The following is a 24,808-nucleotide window of genomic DNA, read 5'->3' as shown; positions in this document are numbered from 1 at the left end:
CATCTCTGTTATACTGATTCGGATTTCATTAAGAACCATGTTTGTAATAGAGATGTGGGAGTGTAAAGGGTTTTTTACATTGGTAAAGAATAAAGTTTTATCAAGTGAAGGTTCTTCAGACCCTTCAAACCCTCAGAAGTTTCTTTACTCTCAGACATTTCTTTTTTACCTAATATACCAAATTACTCTAACGGGTCTGAAAATGACTAATGACTGAGTTCTCATTAAAAATCATAATCCACCCCCATCCAACCACCCATCCATCCTCCCTGTGGAGAACATGTCCACACTCAACTTGTGGTTTCTGTTTTCGTCCTACACTCATAACGATGAAGGTGCCATGGAGCTATTAAGACCCCTGTTTGTAGTAGAAATGTGTGAGTGGGAAAACCATTAAACTGGTAAAGAACCTTTACTTCAAGTGAAGGTTCTTTAGATCTTTGAAAGGTTCATTACATACAGTGGGGAGAAAAGTATTTAGTCAGTTACCAATTGTGCAAGTTCTCCTACTTAAAAGATGAAAGAGGCCTGTTATTGACATCATAGGTAGACCTCAACTATAAGAGACAAAATGAGAAAAAAAAATCAGAAAATCACATTGTCTGATTTTTAAAGAATTTATTTGCAAATAATGGTAGAAAATAAGTATTTGGTCAATAACAAAAGTTCATCTCAATACTTTGTTATATATTCTTTGTTGGCAATGACAGAGGTCAAACGTTTTCTGTAAGTCTTCACAAAGTTGGCACACAGCGTTGCTGATATGTTGGTCCATTCCTTCATGCAGATCTCCTCTAGAGCAGTGATGTTTTGGGGCTGTCGGCGGGCAACACAGACTTTCAACTCCCTCCAAAGGTTTTCGATGGGGTTGAGATCTGGAGACTGGCTAGGCCACTCCAGGACCTTGAAATGCTTCTTACGAAGCCACTCCTTTGTTGCCCTGGCAGTGTGCTTGGGATCATTGTCATGCTGAAAGACCCAGCCACATTTCATCTTCAATGCCCTTGCTGATGGAAGGAGGTTTGCACTCAAAATCTCACAATTCATGGCCCCATTCATTCTTTCATGTACATGGACCAGTTGTCCTAGTCACTTTGCAGAGAAACAGCCCCAAAGCATGATGTTGCCACCCCCATGCTTCACAGTTGGCATGGTGTTCTTTGGATGCAACTCAGCATTCACTCTCCGCCAAACACCACGAGTTGTGTTTGTACCAAACAGTTCTACTTTGGTTTCATCTGACCATGAGACATTCTCCCAATACTCCTCCGGAACATCCAAATGCTCTCTATCAAACTTTAGACACGCCCGGATATGTACTGGCTTAAGCAGGGGAACACGTCTGGCACTGCAAGATCTGAGTGCCTGGCGGCGTAGTGTGTTACTGACGGTAGCCTTTGTAACGTTGGTCCCAGCTTTCTGCAGGTGATTCACTATGTCCCCCCGTGTGGTTCTGGGATTTTTGCTCAGCGCTCTTGTGATCATTTTGACCCCATGGGCTGAGATCTTGCGTGGAGCCCCTGATTGAGGGAGATTAGCAGTGGTCTTGTAGGTCTCCCATTTTCTGATTATTGCTCCCACAGTAGATTTCTTCACACCAAGCTGCTTGCCTATTGCAGATTCAGTCTTCCCAGCCTGGTGCAGGTCTACAATTTTGTTTCTGGTGTCCTTCAACAGCTCTTTGGTCTTCACCATAGTGGAGTTTGGAGTGTGACTGTTTGAGGTTGTGGGCAGGTGTCTTTTATACTGTTAACGAGTTCAAACAGGTGCCATTAATACAGGTAATGAGTGGAGGACAGAGAAGCCTCTTAAAGAAGAAGGTACAGGTCTGTGACAGCCAGATATCTTGCTTGTTTGTAGGTGACCAAATACTTCTTTTCCACCATTATTTGCAAATATGTGATTTTCAGAATTTTTTTTCTCATTTTGTCTCTCATAGTTGAGGTCTACCTATGATGTCAATTACCGGCCTCTCTCATCTTTTTAAGTGGGAGAACTTGCACAATTGGTGACTGACTAAATATTTTTTTCCCCCACTATACATAAACAAAATCTCTATTATAGCAGTTACACTCATCCATTTTATTTCCATAAAGAACAATGTTTGTAATAGAGATAAATGAGTGCAAAGACCAATTAACTGGTTAAAACCCTTTCATCAGATGAAGGTTCTTTACATCTTTAAAAGAACCTTTATTGTAAAGCAATTCCAGTTCCATAAAGAACCGTGTTTGTAATAGACCCACACTCACTCATCTCTATTATACCAATTATTTGTAAATGACATGTGAGTGTAGAGAACCCTTTATATCAAGTGGAGGTTCTTTAGACCTTTAAAAGGTTTCTCATACTCTAGCATACCAAATATAGCAATTGTGGTTCCATAAAGAACCATGTTTGTAATAAAGACGTTTGAGTGTGAAGAACCTTGAAATGGGTAAAGAGCATTTACATAAAGTGAAGGTTCTTTAAATGTTTAAAAGAACCTCTAATAGACCAAGTATAGCAATTTTGGTTTTTTAAGGAATCATGTCTGTAATAGAGATTAGAGTGTGAGCAGGAAAAACCTTCAAACGTTTACATCAAGTGAAGGTCCTTTAAACATTTTTAAGAAACTATCATACCAAGTACACCAATTTTGGATTTATAATGAACCTTTAGATCAAGTCAAGGATCCTCAAGCCTTTAAATAACTCTTCACACTCACATAATCTCTGTTCTAAACATTTATTTTTAAGAGTGTACTGAAGCACACAGCATGTAAGAGATTGCAACAGCCTCTTCCTAAGTGGGTCAACTTATCATTAGTTGTTCTGCAACAGACGTCTTTCTGGTGCATGTCTGCACAGGATTTGCACGAATCAGGTACAGATGACCTGGTAATGGTGGTGGTGGTGGTGGTGGTTTTGATGTTGGGAGACGAGGAGAAAAAGGAATCTGCTGGTTTAATTTGCATGTGCATTAAAGCAGTGTGCAGGTACAGCTTATGAGTCACCAGCTTTAGCACACGCCTCAGTCCCAAAAATACATCAGAAGTAATTCTCGGGGACATGTTCGGAATGTTAAAGTCCTACAATTGCAGTAAATCTTCGTGCTACCTGCTAGCATGCAGATAATCCACCGTGACGCTGTCCGACAATGCCGGCAGGCGATCCCCTCGACAAACTCAATTCGTACCACGAGACGGCAATGCGCCGTCATTAGCTGCAAGATGAACTGGGTTAGCAGCAGTAATTCACCCCAATGGTCTTAACTGTGTTTGCGGGCTGCTCAGGGAGCCTGCAGAGGTGGCGGTGACTCTGCCGCAAGATCACGGGCTGTGATTTCATTAAGTTGGATGAGTTGAGGGGCTGAGACAGAGAGAGATAGAGGATGAGAGCCAGGCAGACTTTAAATAGACACTGATGACAGAGAGAACCTCTAGCGGCATGCAGAACACACACACCCACACACACACCAATACACAGATAGAACAAAGAATAGAGGGCGTGATTGAACTGACCACACAAACTGTACCAAGGTTCTGTTGCTACAAATGAAGGAGAACCATTTTATGGTTCCATAATATGAGTATTAAAAACCTTTACATCTGCTTTTTTAAGCCCTGAAAATGTTCTTCACACATACACTGTATGGACAAAAGTATTGGGACACCTGCTCATTCACTGTTTCTTCCGAAATCAGTGGCATTAAAACAGAGTTGATCCTGCTTTTGTTGTAGTAACTGTCTCTACTGTCCAGGGAGCTGCTCCACAGCTCAGTGGTGGGGGGATTATACCCCTCTAGCTCACACCTGGCATTAGGCAGGATGGTGTCAATAGGGTCATGTTTATCTGCTGTCCTGTGCTTTTAGCAGCACTTATCTACTTGGACATATAGTGTACAAGGCTGTCAATAAGAGTAGATTAGTTATTTACATATATAAGCCTCAAAGCCATGGTTATAAAAAAGTGCCTAATGGGATAAAAGGCTAGAAAAGGGTCATATGAACCCACATGATGACTGATTATAATTGAGGTGGACTTAAAATCCTAAAGGATATAAGATATGGACCCTTTAAAGAGCAGTTTGTTTATGCCTGGACGATATTTTGGTTTTGTTACAATCACAGACTCTCAGCTGGCTGAGAATCAAAGCAGCGCTCTGTGGTGTCTGAAGCTTCGACCCATAATCTACGCATCAGCGCTACGACGGCTGTGTGTGACTGATACCCGAGCAGAAGGGGTGATGGCAAGTTATTTATCTCCCATTTGACTGCGCTGTTTATCTTTGACTCAAAGGGACTCAGAGCTAAATTGAGGCGCAAATGCATTCGGCTATTTTTCTTTTCTGCGTTATCACGTAATTCCTACCACACACAATACCACGGAAGAATGGACCACCTTGCCACTGGCGGACACAGATGAAAAATCTACAGTGTAATCTTGCCGTGAGCCAAACAGGAGGGAGAATCAATGACGCGAAATGGTTCCGCTAGCCCGGCCCATTACGAAAGCCTTGGAGAACTCACCATAACGACATTGCGTACTGGAGCTTCCCATGTTGCTCTAGACCTGTGATGAGCAAAGTGCTTTGAGCCGTAGTTGCCCACAGAAAGGTGCTTCCGAACAGCTGCTAGGACCACACATAGGCAGAGCGTAAGCACCGCACAATATATCACTTGCTAATTGGTGGTGAAATGCTGGGCTATGCAGCCGCAGAGATCTGCAATGCACAAATGAGTCCTGAAACTAGCGCAAGTTTGTTGATTGAGTGCTGCCAGCATCCTGACTATCGCTCAGCTCATTTTCATTACGATCATTAATAATCTTGCCCAACAGAGGTTTATAAGAATCTATGCATTTCATAGACTGTAGTTTTACAGACACATATTGAACGAATTTTAGAAACAGTAATTTTACCACTAATAATTTTGTTAATGAAAACTATTGTGAAAATATTAGCCGATGACTTATTTTCCAAAGCGGAAACGAGACAAGAACTAAAGAAAAATAAACATTTGGAGGAAATGTACTACCCTTATTATTAATGAATAAAAACAAAAAGATAATGTGAAAAACTGACAAACTGACAAATTATGTTTAACCCGTCAACGCAGAAAGGCTTACTACACACTAAGGTGTGTGAGAATAGCCCCACCAGTTTGTACAGGCGTCCCTGTAGTTACTGAAGAATACACTAAGGTTTACTATTCAGTAGCTACAGGGGCGTCTGTACAAACTGGTGGTCCATAGCCTTTTTAATCTGTTTATCTATCTGTCCAGTACAGTGTTCATATGTGCTGATCACTGGACAGATAGATAAGCAGATTCACCATAATTTGCCAATTTGTCAGTTTTTGGTTTCAGGCCATAAATGTCAAACACTCTAAGCTCTGTTTAACACTTAAACAAGATTATAGTAGTAATAGCAGTAGTCTTCGCTGACTAGGACGATGTGTTTATTAGCATTCATCAGAAACTTTATGCCTTCAGTTCATTTCTTGAAGGCCAAACTAATGGGAAAGCTTGCTCGGACTACTTAGACACTATAGGGAATAAGTCTGAATGGATAGGTCGCAGGAATTTTAATGCTTAATTCGACAAGAAAACGTGTCAGTGAGGAAAACACTGTAACTAATCATTTCTGCTCTGAAAGTGGGGATAGTGTTCTCAGCAGTAACACAGCAGCCTTTTTCTGTACTTTCAGACAAGATAACAGCATTGTTAGTAGTAGTAGTCTTTGCTGATTAGGACTATATGCTCTCATTTGACATTTTACATCTTCAGTCCAGTTCTGGAAGGCCTAACCAAGGGGAAATAGTGTAAAGAACAACTGCCAAATTTATACTGTCGAAATGTGAAAAATTACCCAGGAAACCCAGGAGATTCAAGCTCTCAGATAACTTCTACCAGTCTCAGACCTTAATTAGCTTGTTGGGGCTATATCTTGTTCACAATTATCAGTAGGAAAGGCCAGGTGCAAATTTCAATGCTTTCTAAATACTAGCACTCTAAGAAAAGTACTTGTAGGATTACTAGAAAGGCATATCAGAACCCCTGTTTGACTGTTTGACTGGTTTAGCAGGGAATGCTGTTTTAGACCAGAATGCCAGAATGACACAGCAAGGGTTCAACTAACATATTAACTAAGCACATTGAGATTGCACTGTTTATCACTAGAATTGTAATGTGATATTTTGTCCATTATCTGTTGTCTGAGGTCCCTATTCCTAATTTTAGTGAATACTATAGTTCAAGAAGGGGTGGCTGGACAGAAATGCTTCTACTATCTCTTTGCAATGAAAACAGAAAATATACCATCTCTCTCTCTCTCTCTCTCTCTCTCTCTCTCTCTCTCTCTCTTTAGCTCTCTCTCTCTCTTTAGCTCTCACTCTCTCTCTCTTTTAGCCTGAAGCATTTACCACATACAGCTTGCTTCATTCACTACGATGACTGTTTCTGAACTCCTTTGGAATTCAACCCAGTTGCGTCTTGAGGATGCATCCAAGCACGGTTATGTTTCATTCTAGCTGAAAGAATGTATATTTATTAACGGCAGAATTCTTGACGTTAAATATCTTCATCATGCTAGGATTTGCGCTAGTGGAACTTTTATAACAGCTTTGCTTAAACACATTAGAAGAAAATAAGAAAATATATAAGAGATATATAAACAAAACATGCTCTTTTTGATGTAATGTAAAAGCACCAGCTGTCCTTCACATTCTGTCAACATTACTGTTGCACCGATACCTTCACTTACACACAGTATCGGTATCTGCAATAGAGAGCACCGATACCATGAAGCTTCCTGGCACCCTGTTTTTTTCACTACATAGAACATGTTTGTTTGCATACTTTGTTATGAAACCAAACGTTTAAACAACCAGTAAAAGCCAGTCATAAAGATTTATTACCATTAAACAGACATACTTTTTGTTTCCATGTGTTTTTTTGGTTCTGAAACCAGTAGTTGAGTTTCAGCAGCCTGTTTAAAAGCCACACACTGAAGTTTAGTAGTTTTTACACAGAGACAAGGACCTGAATATGAAATTGCTAAATCGGCACTTTTTGTTTCTAAACTAATATTTGTTTCACTGCTCTGAAACGTGAATTTTGGAAAGCTTGGAAAGATTATGCTTCCCTACTTGCATGTGTTTCTGCATTGATAAGAAATAAAAAGTACAACCTATAAAACAGAACACTATAAATATCATGAATTATAGCCATCTATCGAGTATTGATAAGATAAGATAAGATAAGATAATCCTTTATTAGTCTCACAGTGAGAAAATTCTCAGTGTCACAGCAGAAAGGGGTAGCAAGACACTCAGTTACAAAAACGTAGATAAATAATTTACACTATATACACAATATAAATAAGAAAAAAAAGCAAAAACAATATTATTTACAGGTTATTGTAGATTACTCTTAATTGCACATGTGGGGGGAGGGTATTGCACATAGTAAATCAGAGTTAAAGTCAAGGTTATGTATCGGTATCATTATCGGAAAAGAAATAGTGGTCTCTGTGCATCCCTGTTCCACATAGCCTGATAAATGGATCATTAGAAGTAGTCCAGACTGACTGGGAATAAAATATTAAGGAATAATATTCCTTACAATGCACAGTTTATACAGCTGAGCAATGGTCACAACTGTAGAAGATGACCTCCTGACCTCCAAAATGTATAAACTTAAAGATTCAACGTTTTAAGCTTGACTAGCTAGAGTATAAATTGGAAAGGATCCCATGCAGACCTTTCGGAAACCCAGGAGATTCAAGCTCTCAGATAACAGCTACCAAGGTCTTAATTAGCTTGTTGGGGCTATAGCTTGTTCACAATCATCACTAGGCAAGGCCAGATGATGCAAATTTCAATGCTTTTTAAATACTCTGACTTCTCAAACCTTGTCCCAACAATCAGCAGCTATGGGCTTCTCTAAGGAGCCTACTAGCACTCTACTCATAGGATTGCTAGAGAGGCAAATCAAAGAGCTTAGCAAGGTTTAGCAAACTCTAGAGCAGAGATCTTCAAATCTGGACCTCGAATCCAGTTTCCAGGAGTGGTGGTGCACTTTTCTACTGTGCAGTGACATCTGCATTAAAATAGCACCTTCACCAAAGAGTCAACAGAAGAAAACAATTTCCAACACCCTCACCATAAACACACCTACTCAGGGCTAGTTCATTAGCTGATAAGCTGGATCAGGTGTGTTGAGAGCAGGGTAAACACAGCATGCAGGGCTGGAGGTCCTCCAGGACCAGGGGTGGGAAGCCTTGTTTGTCTGGCAGCAGATCCGCACAACAGCATAAATCCTGATACACAGGCAGCTTCGCATTATGCTAAGTTCCTTACAGAATGCATTCTGCTAAAAATCCTTCCAGGACTGAAGTTTAATCTGTACTGAAAAGCATTCGCAAGTGCTTTTGCCGAGTTCCCCTGAAGGCTAAAAGAGCACCCTTCTCCCGGCGCTGTGCAGTCTCCAGACTCATTTACTCTTCATAGCAGCGCTGACAAAAGGGGGATTAGCAGTGAAAGGTTGTAATGATAGGTGCGAGACACGTCTGAGCGCTCGGCGAGAAAAAGGCAAAAATAAAAGTTTTTCAACAAAAAGGCCAAACAATCTCTCTCTCTCTCTTCCTCTCTTTAATGTGGATCTCTCACTTAATTTCTGCATAACACTTAATGAGTCAAATTCAAGCGACTAAAGGAAAAAATATATTTAGTTATTCTAAAAATATGGTGTCTGTATTTCTCTCTCTCGCTCTGATTTGGAGCTCACATTCTCTCTCTATCTCTCTCTCGCCCTCTGACGGAGCTCATATTCTCTTTCTCTCTGATTTGAAGCTCACATTCTCTCTCTATCTCTCTCTCTCGCCCTCTGACGGAGCGCATATTCTCTCTCTCTCTCTCTCATTTGGAGCTCATTTTCTCTCTCTATCTTGCTCTCTCTTTCTCTGATTTAGAGCTCATATTCTCTCTCTATCTCTCTCTCTCGCCCTCTGACGGAGCGCATATTCTCTCTCTCTCTCTCTCATTTGGAGCTCATTTTCTCTCTCTATCTTGCTCTCTCTTTCTCTGATTTAGAGCTCATATTCTCTCTCTATCTCTCTCTCTCGCCCTCTGACGGAGCGCATATTCTCTCTCTTTCTCTGATTTGGAGCTCACATGCTCTCTCTCTCTCATTTAGAGCTCACATTCTCTCTCTTTCTCTGATTTGGAGCTCACATGCTCTCTCTCTCTCATTTAGAGCTCACATTCTCTCTCTTTCTCTGATTTGGAGCTCACATGCTCTCTCACTCGCTCTGATTTGGAGCTCACATTCTTTGTCTATCTTGCTCTCTCACTTGCTCTCTCTCTCACTCTGATTTGAAGCTAATATTCTCTTTATCTCTCTCTCATTTGAAGCTTACATTCTCTCACCCTGATCTGAAGCTCTCTCCCTCTTTCTCTTTCCCTCTCTCGCACCTTGATTTAAAGCTCTCTTTCTCTCGGCCTCTCCCTCTCTCCTGCTCTGATTTGGGACTCTCTCTCTCTCTCTCTCTCTCTCTTTCTCTCTCTCTGTCTCTCTTTACATTAATTGTGCACTGATATGACAGTGTTACACAGTGTTACGCAGCTCTCACGAGGGTTGTCCTGTTTGCTTCGTGTTCCATAGAGCAGCAGAGGAATTCCGGCCTGGAGTGGGAATGAGGGAAACACCATTCCTGCAGTCAGTGGAGTACTACAATGATTCAGACGCTGCTGTTCTACATTAAATACATGATGCTGCTTTAAGTGTTTTGATTAAAGATGATTATAAGTCACAATGTCTCTCAGATTTGTGACTCTCTCACTCTCTCGCCATCTCTCTCGCTCTCTCTCTGTCTGTCAGACATACACATGATTTTTGGATAACCCTCAGCAAGTTAAAGTCTGGCTTCATGAGTGGAGTGTTTACCAGTGGCTGGAGAGACTCTCCTGTGACGTGAGAGCACTTCCAAGTACGGCGGAAATTGCCTTCATTTTTTGCCCGCTCTGTTTTTAAGCCACTTGGGCAGAGTGAGAAACACTCAGAGAGAGTGGAACGAGAGAGACAGAGAGAGAGAGAGAGAGAGAGAGAGAGAGAGAGAGAGGGAGAGAGATGTTGACAAGCCTGCCAGCCCATCTCCTGATGCCATGGTGCCAGTTGGAGATGGGCCATGAGTCAGACGAAGCTAAGCCCTGTCACAGTTACTATTTATTGTTGGACGATATACTGTCCCATAAATAATCCCAACAATATTAGAATAATTCTGAGACCATTATTGATTACCCAGTATTACCCAATTCCCCCCTCCAGTTTCTTAGATTTACCAATTACCCAACCCACTTGTTACAACTCTCCCCCATCACATGTAATGCTCCCGACTCCAGAACGGTGGGGACTGACGTCACCGGGCAGCCAACGTGCTCGGAGGAAAGGCCTGGGTACCCTGCTTTGATGCATTAGCTAGCAGCATAACACCCAGAGAGAGAAAGGCCAATTGTGCTCTCTCTGGTTCTGGCTGCTGATGACAGGCAGCAAGACCTGGAATTCAAACCAACAATCAATAATATAATAGAATAATACTGAACTTTCCATTATTAAGAATATTCACACACTGGAATTGGAATAAAAAATAAATAATATAATAAATAATATAATAAATAAATAATATCCTTAATAAATAAAGCTCTCTCTCTCACTCTGATTTGGAGCTCACATTCTCTCTCTCTATCTATCTCTCACTCTGATTTGGAGCTCACATTCTCTCTCTCTCTTTCTCTCTCTCTCTATCTCTCTCTCTCTCTCACTCTGATTTGACACTTACATTCTCTCTCTCTCTCTCTATCTTTGGAATAGAGTTTCAAATTAGAGCAAGAGAGAGAGAGAGAGAGAGAGAGAGAGAGAATGAGAGCTCTGTGTCCGTGTGAGCGTGCGAGAGAGAGATTTATTTATTAAGGATATTTATTTATTTTTTATTCCAGTTCTCTCTATCTCTCTACTTGAAGCACAGGCAACATGCTGCACAGGGTCCCGACCCCCTGGAGAGGGGCTACTTCTGAAGATGCCCTGATCTTGTGTCGCCTGGAGCTTCTGAAACTTTGGATTGGTTGGAATAGGGTTGTTAATCTTCAACCTAAATTGCACAGCAATTTAGATTTTTGACTACATCGTTCGTTAAATGCCACAGAAGAACCGGTTTGGACTCCATAAAGAACCATTTCAGTGAAGAGCTATATATGTGAAGAAGCGTTTAAAGGTTTAAAGACGTCCATGTAAAGATTCTCTGCCCATTAAAAGATTCTTCACATTTACAAAAAATCCAGTTCTTAATGAAACCTTAAATAGTTCTTCTATGGCATCGCTCAAAAAAAAAAAAAAAAAAAAGAGTTTAGGCCCATATCTGATCTAGGGTCAGTTCTCCAGAGGCTGCTATGTAATCAGGCAGAGGGTAAAATCTGGTCCTACATATATCTGCACTCCCGGTCTAAAAGGTTCTGTCACATATAACCCCTCGTCTGGGAAGCGGCTTGAGAGTTAAGCCACTTATCTTTAAATGGATGGCCTTTGCAATGAGGTGGCGCGTACATGCTCTGAAACGCAATGAAAGGGAGAGAGCGACTTTACAGAGAGGAAAAAAGGTCTGATGAAGGTGATTTCAAATGCAAAAACCATGACTCATTCAGCTCCAGCGCCCAAAAGTAATCTCTGCTTCAGCCAGACACTATGCTTTATCACACCGTACATCTGGCATTAGGGCTGGGAAAGAAATGACAGATGCATCTCGATTCTGAATCGATTCACAAATGTCAAAAATATCAGTTTTCTAAATGTTGACGGAAGACAAAAGACAGAACTCGGAAGTGTGGAAGAGAAGTGCTGAGTGAAGCAAGCCATGTCAGAGCTTCCACCTAACTCAGAAAGGGCGAAGCAGCTTACAACCTCTATCACACTGTTTATTGCCAAGGATTTGCGTCCACATTCAGTTGTTGAGAACCAGGGCTTTCCTGCTATGTTGCACACTTTGAAAATGCCACTTATCAGCACTTATTTTAATACTAATAAGGCAATGCTGTGTGATGTGTAATAAACAGCTAGTCTATAACAAGAACAAAGCATCCCTTCTCCTCCTCCAACACGCATTTACATGCAAATATATCTTTTCAATCTGCAGCTAATTCAACATCATTAGACGGTTCAACGCGCTTGGAGGAGAACACTAATAACTTGTTTACACCTGCCATTAACATGTGTTTCATCTCTGGATGTTTTCTGGATTTACTTTGATTGTATTCTGCATCCTCAGTGTGACCAGACGAGTACTTTCCCGTGTAAATCACACCAACGCGTACATCGTTTCCGTTTCGCTTTGTAGGAAGTTTGTAGGAACGGTGGGGGCTCTACAATGCGGGGGAACAACAGATAGTTCTCGCATTACTGAAACGGCTCTAGAATGAAAAAGCAGCGGACTCTTTAAGCCAGAAGGGAACAAACTATGTTAAACTGCTATCTATAAAAAAAAAAAAAGCAGCCCGAAAAAGCAAGGCAAATTATGCACTCTTGGACTCCTGACCATGGATGTCTGTGGACTGAACTCACAATCTTCCATTGATTATAAAGTTAGTTAAAGTTGTATGCTAGTTCTATTCATTCTATGCATTCAACTTACTGACTCAATGGCATCAGTTAAAAAAGAACCCGACATACGTCATTAGGAATGTCACTAGATCCTTCACTCACCCTGTCTTAGCAAAATTTGTCCAGTAGGTCATCACGACTGCGCTGAGCATGACATCGTTCTTGGAGAAATTGCAGTTGAACAGATCCGTCGGGCCAATCATAGGGATTCCGAACACGTACGGCACCTCGTCTCCGTGTGCCGAGTCGGCCCAGCTGGGCTTCATCTCGCTCTGGCAGTGGTGGTAGAAAGCATAGAAGTATGTGGGCGATCCGTACTGTGCGTGAAGATCTGCTGTAGCCACGGCGGGCGCCACCCACTGGTGATCCGTAAACAGTGCAACCAAAGTCTTGCGCCTGGTCTCCGGGTTCTCCTTGTCAGCCCAATCCGTGTACATGAACTTGATGGTTTCCCGGAGCGTATCCTTACCCTCGGGGTAACCGTACAGGTGGTCCACGAAATCAGACACGGCGAAATCGAAGTCGTTCGCGGAAACACCGTCCTCGCTGTCCACGATCCCGTCGACAAACTTGAACCCTTCCCCCTGGTTGACTCCCAGCATGATGTCGTAATTGAGGAACTCGCCCTGCTCCATGAGGATCTGCGGGTCGTCTGGGATGACGTCGCCATCTATAACCGGTCCGAAAGCGATGTGGTACTTTGCCTGGGTGATGTACTGTTCAATAAGCTCCTTGTGGTTCTTTTTCTGTAAGCACTCCACCAGATCTGTGGTGTCTATCATGTTGCAGCCCACCTTTTCGGCTAGCATGCGTGTGTACTTGGCAGGCTGGTAGTTGACGGCCCAGCTGGACAAAGCAGTTCCGCTCTGGATGATGGCTTTCTGAAACAGATCTGGAAAGAGGACGAAAAACCCATTAGGGCACTCAGACCACTTTGCTAAAAGCAGGAGCAGAAACATCTGTGTAACTTACAGCATTAATGGTAACAGGAAGCATATAAACCAGGACAAAGGGTGAAGGCACTATTTGGACAAAAGTTTAGAGACACCTGCTCATTCATTGTTTTTACTGAAATCAAGGGCATCAAAGAGTTTATCCTGCTTTTGTTAGAGTAACTCTTATTCTCTACTGTTCATGGAAGACTAGGTTTTGGAGTCATTGCTGTGAGGATTTGATTGCATTTAGCAACAGAAGTGTTAGTTACATGATCACCCCCTACCTACTTTGTCCTCAAGTTGTTGAATCACTGGAAACCATATCATTGTAGTCCTACATTTTGAGAAACCATTAAGAACCCAAGAACAGTTACTTGTTAGCCAGCTGTGTGTTGTAGCATCATTCGCTCCAACATGAGAGCTAACAAAAGGTCTGCAGATAACTCTAGGTGTGGTATCTAGAATATTTTGCTGTTATGTCTCCAAATGAATGCCAAAGAAGTGTCAATGCCAGTAGAGCAGTCCATCATGAGACTGAAAAATCAATAATGAATCAATACATCAGTCAAAAACAGAAGAATACAGAAGAAGGTACCTCAGAAGAGAAGATACAAACCCCTGATGAGGCACAAGAACAAAAAAGCAAGGTTGAGTTTGTCCAAAAGTATCAGATTATGCAGAGCTCTGAGACAACACCTTACAGACTGTTGAGGTGATTATTTCCATCTACCCGAGTAAAAAAGGAACTGCCCATGATCCACAGTGAACTAATCCATGAAACATGGTGCCATGGGCATTCATGGCTTCTACTGGTTCATTTCCAATGTGGCTGCTGACAGCAGCCGGATATTGAAGTGTGAAGTTTACAGAAGCCTCTAAACTGCTCAGACCCAACCCACTCAGGGCTCTGGGGACTCAGTGCTTCACCTTGCAGTAGGAGACGGACCTCAGACATAAACCTACTACTAAAGCAAACCCTGAGTTTGCTTAAGGGGATGTTCTTGACTGACCTGACCTTCACTGAGTACACACAAAGACAGGACTGAAGTCAGAAACTGGAAATGGATGCGTTACAGGCCTAGTGATGTACACTATATGGACAAAAGTATTGGGACACCTGCTCATTCATTGTTTCTTCTGAAATCAAGGGTATTAAAAGGAGTTTAGTAACTGTCTCTACTGTCCAGGGAAGAAGGCTTTCTACTAGATTTTGGAGTATTGCTGTAATAATTTGATTGCATTCAGTGGCAAGAGTATTAGTGAGGTCAGGATGTTGGCTGATCACCACCCCAACTCATCCTCAACTCCCCAACGCATCCCAAAGTATTGGAAGGAGCAGCAACCATCATTCCAGAGAACACAGTTCCACAGCTCAATGCTGGGGGGCTTTATACCTCTCTAGCTCACACGGTGTGGTGATGTATCTGTTCCAGAGAGTGCTATTCTATTGGCAGTACTACTCCACAGGGACTCGACAAGCTATGTGTGTGCATTTACACATATGTGTCAGCAACAGGTGTAACGTTAAGTAGCTGAATGCATTCATTAAAGGGATGTCCACAAACATTTGGACATATAGTATATTGCAAAGGAAGATGAATGCTGATGGGTCCATGGATACTGAAATAGATTCACAACCAAGTAGCAAATAGAAAAGCCTCTTCTAAATGTTTTTAAAGCCTAAGATGGAAAAAGTATGTTGACCTTATCTGAGGTCTCACTGGTCACCCAGCATCCATCTTCTTTCAGGTCAGGGTGATAGTTGGCCTGGAGCCTACCAACAACCATTGGGCGCAAGGCAAGAATATCATGTGGGAAGGGCACTAGTCCATCGCAGGGAACTACACACCCCTAGGGGCAATATAGCATAGCCAGTTCACCAACATCCCATGTGTGTTTTTGAGGGGAACAAATGCCAGAGCAAAGATCAAACCCACTACCCCAGGCCTCGGGAGCGGTGTGGCACGCACATTACCTGCTATGCCACCTGTTCACCCAGAATACATTTCATTACATTGTTAAATTTAACATCAGACACCTAAGCATTGAGTTTTGTTGGTGTACTTTTAGCAATTAACCTTTTGAAACTGTATTATGTAAATGTGAGAGGGACCTCTTCCTTTTAACGTATTCTTTGGCCCAAAAAAAAAGATCAACCTTATAAAGGGCTTGATAATTATCTTATAACTTGGAGAAACTACACCTTTAATTAATGTTTCTATCACTGGTCATGTTGGGAATGAAGGAGAATTATATCGCAGGTCAATTACTTGCTTGGAAGATTGCCAGGTTTGCTCCAAAACACTGGGAAAAAGATATTAACAGGAGGCAGACAGGTTTGACCTTAAAGGAAAGCCTTAATGCCTTAACTGTCAGGGTCCTCTTTAGATGATTTTTACCTCAAATGATGTTAAAGTGCAGTTTAGAGTGTGGGATGATGGGATATGTAGTTTTAATGACATTACACAGAACAAGCAGAGATACAGTGCTTTGAGGCTTTAACCCTAGACTAATTTATAGATTCAGTATCTATAAATGATCCAATATATACTATAAATAATTCTGTATCTACTACAAAGATTGAATATATACTATAAATAATTCTGTACCTACTACAAAGATTGAATATATACTATAAATAATTCTGTACCTACTACAAATGATTTAATATATACTATAAATAATTCTGTATCTACTACAAAGATTGAATATATACTATAAATAATTCTGTATCTACTACAAAGATTGAATATATACTATAAATAATTCTGTACCTACTACAAATGATTGAATATATACTATAAATGCTTTAGTAAAAACTACAAATGATTAAATATATACTATAAATGCTTCAGTATGTACTACAAATAATTAAATATATACTATAAATGCTTCTGTACATACTACAAATGATTGAATATATACTATAAATACTTCTGTATCTACTACAAATGACTGAATATATACTATAAATGCTTCAGTATGTACTACAAAGGATTGAATATATACTATAAATACTTCAGTATGTAATACAAAGGATTGAATATATACTATAAATACTTCAGTGTGTACTACAAATGACTACATATATACTATAAATGCTTCAGTATGTACTACAAATGATTGAATATATACTATAAATGCTTCAGTATGTACTACAAATGATTGAATATATATTTATAAATGCTTCAGTATGTACTACAAATGATTGAATGTATACTCTAAATGTTTCAATATGTACAACAAATGATTAAATATATACACTATAAATAATTCTGTATCTACTACAAATGATTGAATATATACGATAAATGATTCTGTACCTACTGTACCTACTACATATGATTGAATATATACTATAAATGATTCTGTATCTACTACAAATGATGCTGATTCAGTATATGATTCTGCATATATAAATGATTCTGTAACAACTAAAGATGATCCAATATATACTATAAATGATTATCTATCTACTATTAATGAATAACTAATAATACATTTAACATGTGCTATAAATGACTGCTAGAAAGTGTTTAGTATTTATGATAAATGAATGACGATTTACTATAAATGATTCAGTAACTGCTAAAATAATTCAGTATCTACTATAAATGATTCTGCAAATATTAGAAATGACCCTGTATCTACTATAAATGATTCAGTAATTGCTATAAAAGATGAAGTAACTTCTATAACTGATCCAGTGTTATGAATGATTCTGTCTGAACATTTTATCTACTATAAATTGTAATGATATGTAATGGGCAAGAAGCTGAAGTATGGGCCCATCTACAGGCCTCTAAGGTTTTTTGAAGGCTGATATTCTGTATTTACAGAGTAACTCATAACTACAATAAGCTGCGACTTATTATGAGATTTCTCAAGTCTCATAGGCATGGCTGCATTACGCCACACTGTGCCAGATAGAGGAACCAGACAGGAATTAAAGAGCATGACTATGTTTCGTAATGACGCTTGGGGCAATGTCCCCATCGTGAATATTTTTTGGGGAAGATGAGTTCTTTTTTTTCCTGAATTGCCACTCTGTAAATAGGCCAGAGCGCACCAGGAACTGTGTGTGTATGTGTGATATTTTGCCCATACTTTCTATTTATATCCTCTCAGAAGCTTCAGTGACTCAACCAGGCCAATATGAGGAGTCTATTGAGCACACAGTGATCGTCTCCATTATGACTGGTTAGCACAGCTCCCTTCATTTCCCCTCCTCTGCACTTAGTATTCTGGAGAAAGAACATCGCCAAACACCTGACGCAGATGCCAAGCGAGACACATAAGCCTCTGTGTAGTACCTCCGTCAGTCCAGCCACGCGTGGCAGCAGATTCGTGCCACAGACTGTGTCCTACAAAAATAAAAAAAATAAAGACGGTACCTGGAGGCATGGAACTGACTAGGCCTGACTGAGGCATATGATTCAGTGACACAGAAGGAAACATAGCCCTGCCTCCATTCTGTATTCTCAGACATGCAGAGAGCAAAAAGAAGGGAAAGGATGAAAGCAGGGCCACTGCAGGACAAAAATGCCTGACCATGCATGACTGACAATTAGTTGAAAGTGGACATAGGAACTTATTTTTAGCTCATGACAGCGTACATGAGGAGAAAAACAGCCATTAGCAGTTGAATAAATACACAATTTACAGCGACACGAAAAAGAATTGGCTACTTTTGCATGTTTGTCAGAATAAACTGCTTCAGATCTTCAAACCAATTATAATGAAACACAAAGGCAACCTGATTAAATTCAAAATACAGTTTCAACTGTAGACTAATTATTAACTAACTATTGCATAATCAATTAGCAAATAGCATTATAATATTAGTATAATTTATCAAGTATCTTCTATAAAATATCTTCTATAAAAACTATTAACTAACTAACTACAACTACAAGTGATTCTGTAACTACCAATTACTTAGTACCTACTAATTAAACAGTAACTGCCACTAATTATTGCTTAATAATAATTAACTACTAGTTAATTACTATCAACTAATTTAGCCGCACCTACTACTTATTATTCAACAACTAATAGAAATGATTCAGTAACTACTACAAATTATTCAGCAACTAAAAATACTAAAGACTCAGTAATTACTAATTATCCAGTAACTCCAGTATCAGTAACTGATTTATCTAGGCACAGATGCTGTTATCCTCTGGAAGGCTGGAAGCCTCTGAAGCAAATAACAGCTAACACAGAATCGACCATCTGGTAAGACCTGCTCTTGTTAGCGTTTTAAGCTGTGCTAGGCTAGGCTAGGCGGCTGTGGCCTGTTTTGGCAAGGTAAACCAGACTTTTTTTCCCACAAGCCCACCATGACAGGAAAATTAGCAGGTTTCATTCAGAGGCAAAATAACATGGTTGTAAAATCAAAGATTTTTTTTTTACTCCAAATTAAAGTCACATACTTGTTATATTTATACATACATAAATATATATAATGTATGTATATAATACATATATTAAATAACAGCAGTCACATAATTGTGTTATTGTGATTACATGTATTGATTCCAGTAATATTTTCTAAAAGAATCCATCTATTATTTCTCTTTTATCATCTATTATTAAGCTTATTGGAACTGTACTTTTCTCAATAAAAAAAGTTTAACATAAAGTTAAATTATGAATTATATCATATCAACAATAAATGTCATATTTATGTTTCGGTCCTTCAAAACGTATCAAGAAGCATTAAAATGGAGCTGAGAAATATTGTATTTTGTTTCTCAAAGGAACAGTTTGAATTGGTGAAATATGTATTTTAAATAATTAACAAATTATAATAATAGGTAGAACACACAAATCATATGAAATACTAAACATCATTTCACATGAATAACTTAAAAAGAATACATAGGTATATAGATACTACCATATCAAATGTGATGCACACATTTTGAAATTTAAATTAGCATACACATACAAGCACAAAGAGTATTAAAAATATTTTGATGTATTAAATACTTAATTTTAAATATTTAATATTAGTTAAAAAAAACAAAAACAGTTTCATTTATTTTCTATTCAAACCAAACCTTAAAGCTTCAAAGGTTGTTGTTTTTCCTGTATCTTCACAATGAAATTCTTCCACTCATAGCACAAAAAGGGGTCCCTAAACACAAGTCCCAAGGGATTTCTTTTCATTAGATGATGAAGTAAGAAGGTCCAAAGATCATATTCATCATATTTGATACAGATGGCCTTAAAGGCTTAGGAGGAGACTACTTTCTACTTTTTTAAATAAAATAAATTCAATTACTTCCACAAAGGAATGGTTAGTTAGGAGCAAAGCAATATAAAATAATTATTAAATACAAAATGACCAAATATCCACCAAAGGCCACCACTTTTGGCACCTGCATGTGTTTAAATACACAGGGCCATTTTCAGAAGAATGAGTGACATCAATCTGTAGTCCATTCCAACCCTTAAAGCTGAGAGGACATCTGTAAGAACTCAGCAGCCGTAGCAGCAGGTGAAATGATGTGCTTTCATGGCAGTGAAAGTGCTTTTCACAGTTTGCATTATATAATTCAAAATGCATTCATAAATCATAGCTGACCCTTTCAGACAAGAACGCAAGGGAGTACAGTGCATCTCATCCATGTTATTTTGATTAAGTCTGTCACATAGTCTATCCAGATTGAATTGCAGGTTCTGCAAAAGTCCAACTGTTGCTGGAGGTCATTTGATCCATTAAGATTCAGCTTCAATCTGAGCTTCTTATTTTTCACCAGGGGTAAGTGCCATAAGAACATCCCGAGTGTGCCGCCTCAATGGGCTGCTTTTTACTTACACTATAGGAAATGGACTGTAATAGGCTAAAATCTTTGCCAATGCACAAGCAGCTGCCACTGTTTGAACTGTAGGGAATGACTAGCACAGAGCTTTTCTGTTCTTCAGCATCCCTCTTTAAATACCAATGCAGCCATATTCCAAAATACCCTGATTGTTCGAAAATGAAAACACTCACTTGACAGTGTTGTCAACATCAGTGAACTAGCTTCATAGTACACCATTTCCATGCCCTGCCCTACAAGTAGGCTGGATTGGACAAGCTTTTCAAAATGTGGACCATTTCTAAAGAGAGGTTGTAGCTCAATTTAAGTGGATATAGCATAGCGTATATTACAGCACATAGGATTGACATGATTAAAATATGGTCGCACATAAATAAAATATGGCACATCAACACTGTTCTAGACAAAAATAAGAAGTCAACATATCACTGCTGTCATGCAAACAAAAATTTTATTTTTTCATGTAATATAAATCTAGCAAATATTCTTTACAAAATGGACCAATAGAAATGTAAATTTTTTTATTGACTTCCATTAATCTTGATCTTTTTACATTGATGCCTTGATCCTGATCTTTTTTTCATTGCTTTAGATCTTTTTACACTGACACATTGATCTTGATCTTTGTACATTTACTTCCATTGATTTTGATCTTTTTAGGTTAACTTCTATTGCTTTAGATATGTTTACATTGGCCCATGTATCTTGATCTTTTCACACTGACTTCCTTTGCTTTAGATCTTTTTACACTGACACATTGATCTTGCTCTTTTTACACTAACATTCATTAAACGTTTTTTTTTTTTTTTTTTTTTGCCATTTTGGAGATACAAGGTTTTTGCGTGACAGTTACAATGGCATTTGCCTACAACCACTTGTCACATTTTGGTCAAATCTAATGTTTATAAAATAAATAAATAACTAAAAAAGCTTGTCAATATATGTAAATAACATGCTTGTAAATGTAAATGCAACAATTGGTTCACTATGGAAACTGAGGTGCAAAAAGGCCAACAAATCTTCAGTTATAAGGCATGTATAAGCCTGCACTTAATAGCAGAGACCATTTGTATGCTGTCTTACAAGAAAAGACAGACAAAGAGAAGGTGAATTCTGAATGTTCTCTGATACTCTAATACTACATTAATAACTTTGCACCAAACATGAGATCATAATAATGAATAGCTTAAAAAAATAATAAGCTAACTAGATGTTACAATTCTCTGTCAAGTAACATTTCAGAAACCCCGGCTACTTCAAATCTGTATAATCTGTCAAATCTACAATTCTTTCTGCGTAATAATAATACACCTAAATACAAGCAGCCACGGTACGAACACTGTTGTCTTCTTATTTGAAATGAAAAGAAAAGCGTATACAAAGTATAGTAAAAAACATCTGAATCAAGTGACAGATGACCTCTGAACTACAGTCTTCAACAGTAACACAAAGAAAAAGTGTTAGAATGAGTACATAACGAAATGGTACATACCCTCTGAATAGTGTGACAAGGTCAGCAAACTAACGCATGATGCTCCAGCCCCTGATCCGAATATGGTCACCCTTTTCGGATCTCCTTTGAAGGCCTGGATGTTTTCTTTGATCCACCGCAACGCCTGAATTTGGTCCAGTAGACCATAATTCCCTTTGGCAGCCTGGTCACCTGTGCTCAGGAACCCTGTTGGCACAGAAAATAACATCAGCTTAATAAAAATGATGTTTTACTCAGGATTATGTTTTTTTTATTATGTAAATTACACATATATGATTGTGGAGCTTGTAGCATGTGCCATAGCATGTAGCATGAGTGTGAGCTTGTAGCATGATTCGGTCTCTGATAATCTATTACTGGCTGTCCTACTGTTCATAAAAAAACTTTAAAATAATATAAAAGTGATGAACATAACCATCTCTGTTTTGACACACACCTAATATATCTAATATAGATATAGAAATCACTAGCAATGCCCCAGAAACTAGGAGGGTGAGGACAAGCACATGCCTCTTCTTATAGGCACTAGACTGTGTTTGAAGGAAAGCACCGGATTCCTAGCTCTGATACTTCAGAATCACAATGGGAAAGCTTGGGGAAGCCAGACTGAGCAAGGCCAATTGTGCTTTCTAGGGCTCCAGCTGCTGATGGCGAAGCAGCATGACCTCAGGCCATAGGACCACAGGCGTCCATCGGTCCAACTCTGTTCCTCAAACTAGCTCACAAGATCTCCCCTCACCTTCTTTATAATGAGAAATGATTTGTGTAACCTGCATCTGTTCTCATGGGATCTGAAGTTTTTCCAGTAAAGACTCTCTTATTGCTTATTGCTCCCTGTGGACTGTTTTTAATCAACAAGAACAAATACGGCTTGAAAAAGAGGTGGATAACATGAACCGTTCCACATGTCAAAGTGATTTCAGCGTAGACAACCATTCTGATAGAACATACACTTAAGACAGCTTACAATGAACAACACAAAGGTGTGTTGTTTAAGTACAATTCTCTGGACCATACGTTGGCATTCAGGATCTGAAACACTGGAATGCACTAATTTTTTTTTTCCTGGTGTGGAAAATAAGTGCTTCCAAACCCGTCTATGTTCAACAGAAAATGTAAGACGGATCAATCGAAAGCTTCTCATTAGAGGTTCGCTCTGCTTGCCATTGCTCCCCCCGTACGGCCCATACAGGGTGTTGGGTGCCAGCAGTGTTAATTGTGCCATCCTGCTTCTATGCAAGTACAATCATTCGGTCCTTAATAATCACAAAAGCCCCCCTCCCCCAGAGTCCTAGAACAGCAGCGGATGTGGTATGGTAAGAAAAGTAATCCTAAAACAGGCTCTTAATGGAACTGCAACATCACTCTGCGCAAAGGGCACTAATGGCTGCCCTAATAATCCCCCCTCTACCCTATTTTACCTCAGCCCCCGATCTCTATTTCTGCCTTTTCACAAGGGCCCCATCATCTTGAGGACAGGATCAAAAAGGCCCCACTTCTGGGCTGAGATGTGCTTTCAGGCGAGGAGAATAGTTAAAAGTGGCGTTCTGCACTTTAATGGGGTTATTTGGCCGTCTTTGTGGAATAGGTTGAGGTTACTTCCATTTTAATTCCAGTAGTTTTTTGGCTGCCCGTTTGGAATCTGAATGCGAAAGTGCCCTATTTACTGCTGTGTATGAAGTAAGTCATTGAAACGACACAAAGAAATGACAGCTTGGCAGCAACCTTTGCGAGATCTTTGCTATGAGGAAGAAACATGGCTCAATTAGAATTATAATGAACTCTTGGAATGGCAGAATCTTTTCAGGCCTCTGGCTGGTTGACAGGAGCCTTTGCCATGGATGCCACTCGCTGCGCGCACTGAGCCTAAGAACGTGAAGCACAAATCCCGTCCCTAGAAGCCTTCAAATAAGCCCCGTAGCACTGAGCGGCTTGAAGCGTGCTCGCTAACCCCCAAAACAAGATTTGTCAATGAGCGCAAAATGGCAACTTGTTGACAAATTAGCCAACTGGTTTAAACCCATTAGCGAGACCCTGGAGCAGCCTCCAGGGGTGTCTGCTCCATTCTCTTGGACGGGCTAGGATCTCTGATCCCAGCAACTGGCAAAGGCATGGTCCCCTGTAGCCCCCTCCAGAGACCTGGTCATGGACCAGAATGGCTCAGGACAAATAGGATAAGAAGCAGGGGTAAGTAGAGGGTTAGCCCCATGGCTCTTTGATTGGGGGCAGATCCAGTTGGTCATGCCCACATGGAAGGAACTAGCAAGGGGTATAGGATTACAAAAGCCCTGGCAGCATTAGACACCCTGACGGATAACCCGGGGCCTTGATGAGATCCAGAAGGCCTACAGGGACACGGAATGAAGATGGCTTGGATGAAGCAGCCAAAAGCTGTTTAGTGCTTGATGAAGAGTCCCTTGCTTCAACAACTAACACTGGATCCTAAGCTTCCTAAAATCTTTAGATCCTAAGCTTCTGCTGTCGATACACTTTAATATGAAACATACACAATATGGACAAAAGTACTGGGACTTTGGGGGTATCCAGGGGGTCTTTGAGGGTTCTTTAGGAGATGCAGTGTATGGAATGTTATATATAGAACAGGAAAACCTATAGAAACACTGGAATGCTTACATTTCCTATGGTTCTGTGTATATTTAACAGGTTCTTCTCTGGGATGTGGAACCTGTCGTATAATAACCTTTAGAACATGGTTTTATATAGAACCAAAAAGGCACAGAACCCTTATTTGTTCTCATGTAAAGCCTTTGTTGTGCAGTTTAGCTCCCATGGGCCTTCCTGGTCACCTTAAAGGTACACTGGTGAGGTAAAGCTCTAAAGTTCCAAAAAATGGATTCTTTGAGGTGAAGGACAACTTTTGGTTCCCTTAAGAACCTAAGACCTAAAAGGTTCTTTAGGCAG

At 39.8% G+C, this 24,808-nt stretch overlaps 1 protein-coding gene across 4 annotated transcripts in view; it reads right to left on the bottom strand.

Moving 5' to 3' along the window:
• The window catches only part of nlgn4xa (neuroligin 4 X-linked a), a 118,982-nt gene that overhangs the window by 5,314 nt on the left and 88,860 nt on the right, over positions 1-24,808 (bottom strand). For all 4 annotated transcript variants that reach the window (XM_072657176.1, XM_072657177.1, XM_072657179.1 and 1 more), the window contains 2 exons: positions 21,887-22,072; positions 12,732-13,521 (listed from right to left, as the gene is read on the bottom strand). In XM_072657176.1, the coding sequence (XP_072513277.1) occupies positions 12,732-13,521; positions 21,887-22,072 (976 nt within the window). The remainder of the gene's footprint in view (positions 1-12,731; positions 13,522-21,886; positions 22,073-24,808) is intronic.

This window comes from Salminus brasiliensis, chromosome 15 (genome assembly GCF_030463535.1).
Source record: "Salminus brasiliensis chromosome 15, fSalBra1.hap2, whole genome shotgun sequence".
In the NCBI taxonomy this organism is placed as follows: Eukaryota; Metazoa; Chordata; class Actinopteri; order Characiformes; family Bryconidae; genus Salminus; species Salminus brasiliensis.
The sequence above is the reverse complement of the archived record's forward strand: the minus strand, read 5'-3'. Positions and strand labels throughout refer to the sequence as shown.